This window comes from Taeniopygia guttata, chromosome Z, assembly GCF_048771995.1.
Source record: "Taeniopygia guttata chromosome Z, bTaeGut7.mat, whole genome shotgun sequence".
In the NCBI taxonomy this organism is placed as follows: domain Eukaryota; kingdom Metazoa; phylum Chordata; class Aves; order Passeriformes; family Estrildidae; genus Taeniopygia; species Taeniopygia guttata.
In genome coordinates, this window is record NC_133063.1 from 79,150,325 (window position 1) to 79,159,943 (window position 9,619).

The 9,619-nt window shown below is 41.7% G+C and overlaps 1 protein-coding gene across 1 annotated transcript; it reads left to right on the plus strand.

Annotated features, from left to right (window-relative positions):
* The first annotated feature begins 1,012 nt into the window (after positions 1–1,012).
* LOC140681794 (uncharacterized) lies at positions 1,013–4,856 on the plus strand. The gene is made up of 2 exons (XM_072922271.1): positions 1,013–1,349; positions 2,136–4,856. The coding sequence occupies exon 2, from the start codon at positions 3,858–3,860 to the stop codon at positions 4,689–4,691; it is 834 nt and encodes a 277-aa protein (XP_072778372.1). The 5' UTR covers positions 1,013–1,349; positions 2,136–3,857; the 3' UTR covers positions 4,692–4,856.
* Positions 4,857–9,619: the final 4,763 nt, after the last annotated feature.

The window sequence follows — 9,619 nt, forward strand, 5'->3', positions numbered from 1 at the left end:
CATACTGTTTAATGGACAGTACTAAAAAGAAAAAAGTGTAATTTACAGCTAGATAGGAAGTTCCAGGACATTTTTTCCTTGCTTTTTTTGTGCTAATAATATTGCAAAACTCAGCTGGCCTCTAAGTGTTTTTTTTTTTTTAAATTAGAGTTCTTTTGGAATAAAGCTGGCATTTACCTGTTAGTGACTTCTTCTGGCTGTGCTTCCAACATATCCTTTGGATTTTGATTTGGTTCTGTCTCTGCCAGATCAAGCAGCTCTGGTGTGTAATCTGCCCATTTCTTAGCAACTGTCTGAACATACTCCTAATTTTATTAATGTCAGTGTAAGGGGCTCTAGACTTCCCCTGACATGGGAGGACATCATTGGTCTTATTTTTAAGCTTCCAGTACCAGTGAGTTAGATTTTCCCACTCCAAGTGACAAATAAAACAGGAGAATTGTGGGCACCTGTTCGTTTATGGTCCTGCAAATAAAATAAATTTCTTCTCATTGAGACCCATTTAAGACTTAGAGGGAAATTTTTGTTCCCCCAAAAGAATCCAGACAGAAGTGTTGGAGAAAAGTGCTAATTCGCTGCTAGCAATGTTTGAAACTTTCTACTGCTTTTGTAAATGAAGCTACTAGTGGAAATCTGACAAATTTTGAAATGTCAAATTAGTAGCTGGTGGTGCAATGCAGTAACAGAAGTTCATTAGAAGAGCAATGCATTGGTCATAAATGGCTCAGTTTTGCCCTGAAATTAAACAAGTCATGATTGAGAGGCAATTTCTAAGTTTCATTTTTGAAGTATTAAAGACTGTTCAAGTGTGACCTTTCTTCTTCCCCCACAGCACTAACACCCTCATTTGTTTTAATGTTACACATTTAGCGAATGAAAGACTGCCTTTTCACGAAATGGTGCCTAAATGTGGCTTAACTCACAGAAGTAGGAGGGTTGAAATAAGAAATGAAATAATGTCAAACACTTTCACATTCTTTATCTTAATAAACGACCAAACAGTTTTATGGTTTATGTGTGGACGAAAATCCAAAGCATGTCTTTCAGAATTTTTGAGAAGTTCAAGTGCTTTGAAAGTGACACAGCTTTGTTTAGTGGCTGGATTAAAGACTTCTCCTTGGAAATAAACCACTGCATAGGGAAGGAATTGCCACAAATAGATGGAGTCAACCAGCACAGAAGGACAGAAGCGTTTGAGCCAGGAGCTTTTGGATGATACAATTCCACGACACTTCCTTTTTATTCCTCTACACCACCAAATATCTCCTGGCTAATTAATGAAGACCTCTGTGCTGTGGGAGCTGCTGTTGCCTGGATCAGGATGGTGAAAAGAGGGTCACTACCTTGATGTTGGTATCTGCTGATCCTGGTATTTCTTGTTGCTGCTTTAAATATGTTACATTTTCATTATTTTAAATGTGCTGAAAATTGAAGAGGGCACACAGGGACGTGGTTATAAAGTGTTTCATTAGAAATTATTTTTAGAGCAGCATGACACAAATTTCTTAATAAAAAATTGAACAGACACCTAGTAGATATGCTAACATATATTCTAATACTGATTTAATGATTTAATCTGAAATATAAGTGACCTTAAGTGTGTGGGGAAGGTTTTTTATTAGTTCCACAGAGCTGTCTTTACTCTTGTGATGAGCTTACCAGGTTTTCCAACTACAGGTGGCCTGTGAGAGATTTCTTAAACAAACAGCACAGAAATTAGAGCCCATCATTGCACATTTAAAAGCACAAACTAAAGTAAAATCTGTTGGAGTTGAATTGTTTTGCTGTTCTTCTGTCCAATTTTCTCTCTAGTGGTACAATCTGTTTCTTAAACTATTGACTTTTATGTAAAATGCAGGTTAATTCTGAGAGGTAAGCAGTGCCCATGTGTTAGCAAATGCAGTTCTTGGTGTGAACAGCGATTCTCGGTTCAGTTGTGATGCTGTGTATCACTTTCATTAAACACATAATGTTAATTTCTTTTACTTTTCCTTCTTCTGGGTTAAATCTTTTGTTTTCATTAATTTTATTTATGATGGCCTGTAGTTTCCAGCAAGAGCTGCACTTATATTCTGATAAATGTCATTGTGACACTATTTTGTATCAGGTTATATATGTAATTTATATTATCTTAGGAACTTCTGGAGTTGGATCAGCAGGAAACCTGTGAGAGGTAAGACCTTTTCAGCAAATATTATTTAAATCTGAACTCTCACTGCAGCTGCATTTTCAAAGCTATTGGGTTTTTTATGCAGTTTGGCTAATCTGTAGAAATTATACTTGTCAGTCAGACCTTAATTCCTGATAAATTGCAGTTCACAACTGATGTAATAAATTAAACTGTTCAGGAACACAACTCACAATATTTCTTCAAATATGTCAAGATACCAAGACATTTTACACCATGTTTTTGGGTTTTTTTGAGGGTGGGTGGTGAAACGAACCTTAAACTTTACCTGCTGTCCGATCTCCAGTAGCTGCAGTTTTGGACCAAAACATGGCGAAAATGGCTGGATGTTATTCAGGTTAAAATTAAGCAAAATAAACTCAGCAGTCCTGTGACTCAGAGGGATTTTTCCCAGATTTTCAGAAAAGTGCAGGTAGGGTACATTGATGAATGAGTTGTTTTCTGTGTGAGTGGTTTGGTTGTTTTGGGATTTTTTTTAAACACTTTTAGGTAGCCCTAAAAACACATGAACATTCTAGGTAGGGTTCCTAAAAGCGTTTAAGCAACTGTGCATGGAATTTTATTTATGAGGCTGTCGCCCTGTTCTTTTAAAAGTTTTAAAGATATTTTTAAAGTTTTCTATGCCTTCTAATGTTTACATATTTCTGCTAGAGTTTCTCACACATGTTCGTGTAAATAATGATTATTTTGCATTCTTCTTTGTAGGAAGAAAGAATTAATAAGCTATTAGTTTGACCAGTGTAGTTGGAGAGGTAGCAATTCCATCCTCCAATCCACTGTCACTTTTAGAATTCTATATATTGTGAGGTGTCCTGGCTTGTAAGATAAGCATGTATTCTATTTGCCATCTGTTGGAGGTTGGGCAGTTTTCTTCTGTTAATGGGCCATTAATGACTCACTGCATGACCTGTAAAGTTACATCAGCCCATTGTGAGATGCTCCACCGAGAGGGAGGAGCTAAGCACCCCTACCTGCGTAAAATCAGCGCTTTTTGGGACACCAGAGCAGCCCTTTACTGGATTCTCAGAGGAGCAGTTCTCTTCTCTGCTGGATCCCCAGAGGAAGACCAGGCCCAACTACTCCATCCCCAGACCTTCAGAGAAAACTCCACCCTTCTACAGACCACCGCTCCAGCAGCATTCCATCTGCCACTCCAGGAGGAGCAGCCACCATTTATCTGGACTGTTACCAACACCCTGACTCCTCAGGGTGTCAGGTTTCTGACTCCATCAGTAGTTTTGTTTGTACTAATTACATTTTTTTAATTATTTTTATTTAGTTTTTTCCTAGTAAAGAACTGTTATTCCCATTCCCATATCTTTGCCTGAGAGCCTTTTAATTTTGAAATTGTGGTAATTCGGAAGGAGGGGGATTACATTTTCTATTTAACAGGAGGCTTTTGCCTTCCTTCACAGACTGCTGTCTTTTCAAACCAAGACATAAGGTCAGAAATAAACTTCCTCTTTTTCCCTCCTTTACATCTAATGTGAATGTGTGAGTTATTTCACGTCATAGTACAACATGAGGATTCTACACGCAACCATGCCAAGTGGTTGTCCCATTGTGACATCACTGTGTGATGCATTCTGGTGCTGCATTCTGAGATGGATTATGACCTTGGCTGTACAGATTTGGGTGTCAGAGCTGAAGCAAGAAGCAAGGAGGCGACATGGCCAGCAGGAGGAGTGAGCAGAGCTGCCCCATCTGCTGCGAGGTGCCCCGGAACATTGCCCACGCCCTGCCCTGCTGCCACCAGTTCTGCCTGGGCTGCATCCTGCGCTGGGTGCGGGCCATCCACACCTGCCCTCTCTGCAGGAGATTGATCTCCACCATCATGTTCTCGGAGCAGGAGGAGGACTGCCTGCAGTGCATCATCACACACCCCAGCGAGGCCGCCAGCCACGCTGGAAACGCTGATGGCAGCAGGGATGGGCGCAGCACCCGCCGCCCTGTGGCATCCCTTGCCTCCGCCTTGCAGGGGACGCTGTCCCCAGCTGAGCAGGGCGCTGCGGGGCCAGAGGCCGTGGGCGGCATCCTGCCCGAGCTCTGGGCAGAGCTGTTCCGAAGGAGATGCAGCCTCCTGAGCCCCGTGCGGGCCTGGCTGCAGCAGTGTCTGCAGAAGATCTACAGGGAGCAGTGGTGGCTGGTGCAGACTGTGAAGAGCAGCATCCTGCTGATCCTGTGCACCTTCGGCCCGGACAAGGAGGTGCTGCTGCAGCAGCTGCAGCCTCGCCTGCAGCGCTACACTGCACTGGTGGTGCAGGGAACCCTCGGCATCATCGAGACGCAGTGCAGCCAGGAGGTGCGCCGGCTGTGGGGCTGCCACGCTGCCCCAGAGGAGGCCGAGAGCCCCGGGGCCAGCTCTGGCCCCTCTGCCCGCCATGGGGATGCTCCCACCTCGGGTGGGCCGCCGGACGCCGGCGTGGAGCACGAGGCCTCGGGAGCCCTCGAAGGGAGCCCCAGCTCGTGTGGGAGCATCCCTGCAGAGCCAGAGCAGCTCTAGAACGAGCACGGGGAGTGCCTGAGGGGCCAATGACCCCAGTCCGGGCTGGATCCCTCAGCCATGGAATCATGACGGACCCGAAAGCGCAGGGCCCTCAGGCACCATAAGTGACACTAGCAGGCTTTTCTTTAGTCAAGAAAAAGAAAATAAATAGCTGCCTTCATTAACACAGCCTCTGGGGGTGCTTCTTCCTGGGGCCTTTTCCCTTTTCCTTCCCACCACACTGCTGGACGAGGACCCCACAGCCTCAGGGCCATGTTGGTCACCCCAGCATGGATGGCCAACATGGAATTGCTTCAATGGCAAGAGTTTCTGAAAAAGCATCAGGGTGGTGGGGCGAGGGGAGTAATGAGTGAAAGACCACATGTCCCTCAAGCAGGAAGAGGAAAGCCTGGATAATGCCAAACACCTGGATAATGCCAAATGCTTTAGGGACAAATGTACACCTCCTTTTTATGCAGAGAAGGATACAGGAAGTCTGGATGTTCTTCAGAAACAGGAGAGGCATTTGCATCCTCAGTTTTGAGCAGCTCTGCTGCTTGCTTGCTTTCTGATGATAGTTGTTTCATGTGTCTCAATTATCCCTGTTAGCCACAGGTTAGGGGGTGTCCAACGCATAAGATGCTGTGCAGTGCCTTTGAATCCCATAAAAAATTATGGGTTATAAATCTCATCTACAGCACTTTCCAAACTGTACTTTTTTATACAGTGTGGTAGGAGCGGTTGTTGATGATTTCTGCACATTGCAGCAAGAGCTGCACCGGTTCACAGAGGCTGTTAGAGAGATCAGGGGCATGCCTTGGTCTCTGGGGACAGGACAGATGTCTGGCTGCTGCTCGTCTGCCTCCCAGGCGTCCTGCTGATGCTTATTGTCCTTTGATGTAGTGACTGAGAGGAAAGGGAGCCCTGCCAAAATGTACTAATGATATCAGCAGTGTTAACACCTAAACAGGCTGTTGTAAGTATGACAAAGATTTCTCTTGTATTTTCTGCTGTCTCTGTGGGAATACATATCTGGTTTATTCTCCAGTTGCTGGCAGATTAAAAAAAAAAAAAAAAAAAAGTGAGTGATGAGAAAAAAGAAATAAAATCTTTGAAAATGTATTACTTTTCCATTTTCTTGGGACTCCAGTTCTCTGTGTGTGTTTTTTCTTTGCTGGTCTCCTTTACAAAATATCAACCTCATGACTACAGTCCTTCCCTTTTAAAATATAATTTTTACCTATATTCTAAACTGGGAGAAGTGATTAAACTTAAGGAAATATTTAAAAGAAGACTAGCTTCTTTGAAGTTTGGCAACTGGCTTCAAGAAAGATTAAATTACTGTCAATGAAAAGCCCCTTCTGTGATATGTTCTCACGGTGATAATGCATTTCAAAGCAGGTTTACTGCCCCTACCACAGCAAGACAACTACTTCAATATCTCTTTACCTGATTAAATTGAGTACTTTTGAATATGCAACTGCTACAAGGGGTTGTCCTTTGCTGCTTTCTGAAACATTCTTCTGTATTCTGCATTATTTCTGTATATTTAAAAGATAAAGAGCTTAATTTAGGTGTTGATAAATTTAATCGGTGACTTTTGGGCTCTAATTTGAGAAGGGTCTTATAATTAAAGTTGGCTTTCCTAATCAACATGTCTACTTATCAAAAACCAACAAAGAAGCAAGCTCCGAAACCTTAAAAATGGTAATTAATAAATGACAGTATATCCTCTCTTGTTTCTTCCTCCAAAGGACTTTAATTTTTAATTTCTTTTTCTACCTAAGAGCAGCAGTTTAGCCAAATTAAAATGGCAACTGCTGAATGAAAAACAAAAGATGTTTTTCAAGAGGTGAAGATATAAACTTATCTGTAACCACACAAAAATAATAGGAAGAAATAAATTCATTAACATGGAAAATTCAAGGCATATTTCGGATAATCTGCCATTGTCTGGTGAAAACCTCTTCTCCAAGTGGAGGAACAGAGGAAGGGACACTGTTTTTCTCTGTAACTTGAAAGCTGACGTTGTTATTCAGCCACCAAAGCAGTAAAGGTCTTAAGATAAATGAGTGGAAAATATTTTTCCCTCAGTTTTTCGAGGAAGAGTTCTCTGCACTTGAATCCCTACCTTTGCAACTTGGACCACATCCATTTCACTGTAAGAAGGAAATAGGGAATCAAGTGCTGCTGGAAGAGTAGCAGGTACTTATTCATAGGCAAGTTTGGTATAAAACTTAGTAGAACTTGACCCTGTTGCCAGAATTATCTTGCAGACATATCCACAGGACTCTGCAAAAGACACAGAGCTTTTCACACTCACTTACTCATTATTGTTCTCATGATGTTTTAAGAAATAAAAAGTATCTTTCACTCTCTCTATCAGGACTGCAATGATTTTAGTGCAGGTTGTTGGATGGCTGGATTGATTTGAAGCTATAAGTTTTGCGAGCCTTAATTTTTAAGCGTACTCCATGCAGAACACCTGAAATTAAATTTTAAGTAGTATTTATGAAGGAATGGTAAATTCTTTCAGCACTGGCATAATTAAGTCGGATGAAAAGGTTTTTTTATAGGTCCCTTTGAAATGTGTAAATGAACTTGTCTGCTCTTGGAGTCCTGCCTCAATCAAATATATGTCTCTTATTAAGGACAAAATCTAATACATATACATTTATAACCCATGTGTCCACAGGAAGAGATTGAAAGATGAAAACATATACCACCTCCATAAAATCCTGATGGAATTACACTGAACAGTTAAAGAGAACATTTTCATTAAACCCTTGGAATGTGAAGCACTTGTGAAGATCACCTAAATAGGACCTTATTAAAGGCATTAATACAATGATCATGGCATTGCAACAGACTGAGAGAACTCCAGAATTTATCCAGTTTCCTCTGTGTGCTGACAAATGGGTGGAATTGCTTCACAAGGAAGGAGAAAGATTTGTTATGGAGCCATACCACTGAAAGATATTTAATAAGACCTTCCAACTGAGAACTAAATCTCTGTGCTCACCTTTTTTTTTTTTTTTCCAAAAAAAAACCAAAAAACCAAAAAAAACCCACCAAACAAAAGTGTTTTTTATAAGAATCCTCTTCAATAGGTCTAAGCAAGATTGTACAGGCATACAGGCAACCTACTTGTGAAAGCAAGATAACAAATTTCCTGGGCAGGCCAGAAGCCTTAAAGAATTTCTTGGCCAATTGAGAAAAAAAAAAAACCTGTATGAAATTTATCAGTTTTCCCAATTAATTTTTTAGGTGTCATTAATTACAGGCAGAAAGGAACATGCTGGGAGTGATGGTAATGCAGGCTTACAAGATATTTCCAGAAATTAGATTTGTGTGAACTGGAAGGGTTCAGTGAATCTACTTCTTCTCAGGCATTAAATCCATAAAATATATGTACGGAGAAAAAGGAAAATATGCTGCAAGCTTAAAATTTCTTTTATTATTTCTCCTTCTTGCTCCTTTTCTTAAGAACAACCTTGACTGATTAAAAGTAAAGGTTACGAGCAAATTTCCCCATATGTCTCTAAAATGCCGAAAGCAAATATCAGGGATAAATTTAGTTTCTGGTAACTCTGCATCCTGTGAGTTCTCAGCCTTTTCCAGGCTTCCTGTACCTGGTCCCAACAATGTTAAAAGAGCCTTGCATGACTCAGGGGCATCCCAGCAGCCCACCTGCTGCACCTTTGGCACAGCAGCACTCCTGAATTTTGAAGCAGCGCCTTCAAAATCCACTTTGTTGAGACCAGAGTTCAGCTGTGAGGCTGTTTGACACATGGTGAATGTGGCAGTGTGGGTATGGTGGGGAAAACACAGGTCATTGATCTGAATGGCTAAAAATGTTCCTACAACATCTCAGAGAAAATGAATACATTTTTTAATCCATTCAAAATTCTCAGAAGGGCAAGTGTATAGCACGTAGAATATGAAAAGGTATTTGACTCCATGTGATTCCTTTATCTACTTGCAGGCTCCTGCCTAATTTAAGAAAGGAAGAATAAAGAAGGAACGATCTGAAAAGCAGTGATTCATTCAGTGCTCATCTTGTCCCTTTTTCTCCTGCCTTTTACCTGGCAGTTCAGCACAGATACTGCACTACACATGTAATTCAATTGTTAGGACATGACAGCAGGAATAGCCTCTTTTAAATTTTTTTCCCTCCACAAATGCATATTCACAACTGAAAATCCAAGGTGAAATTATCTTGTCTTGAGCTGCAGGACTAAACAGCCTGAAAGGTCAATGACTCTGGAATGTTTTACTGCAGTAATTTTTTCCCAATATTGACTGCTGATGATAGACACTTCTGGTCATCTAGAGGCAATGAATAACTCACAGTCCTTTCTTCATCCAACAGCTTTTATCTCTAACTTGTTGAACTGTTTTCGTGTAGATGAATTATCAAACCAAGCAGGAAATAATAGTTGGAATCCTGCAAGTTAAAATAACTGCATTTTTTCTTGGCAGGAAGAAGGGAAAGGGAGGGACTTGTGTAGATCTAGCAATTTACAGTGACTTGGATTTGGGAAAAATCTCCATCTCTGATACCTTGAGACTGCACACTGGTAGATTCCAAATGGAATGTTAATCTATCAGGCCAGAACTGTGAGGCAGATCAGGCTCAGGGTTCTGTTACTGCCTAATGATCAGCAATTACGTACCCCAACTGAGGTCAGACCCTGCAGTAAAAGGTCAGACGATGCTCAGTGATGTCTTGAAAGGATATGAATGAGGTCACACTGCTCCAAACCATGGAAACTGAGTCGTGACTGCAGAACACATGGAGAATTGGGATTGTTCAGCCTGGAGAGGAGGATTTGGGCTGAGCTGGCCTGAAGGAGCCACAGGAAAGATGGAGAGAGACAATGGACAAGGGCTGCAGGGACAGGAGCCAGGGAATGGCTCCCAGTGCCCCAGGGCAGGGCTGGGTG

What these genes read in the sequence shown, in the direction of transcription:
- LOC140681794 (XM_072922271.1), top strand. Translation starts at nt 3,858, where the DNA reads ATGGCCAGCAGGAGGAGTGAGCAGAGCTGCCCCATCTGCTGCGAGGTG.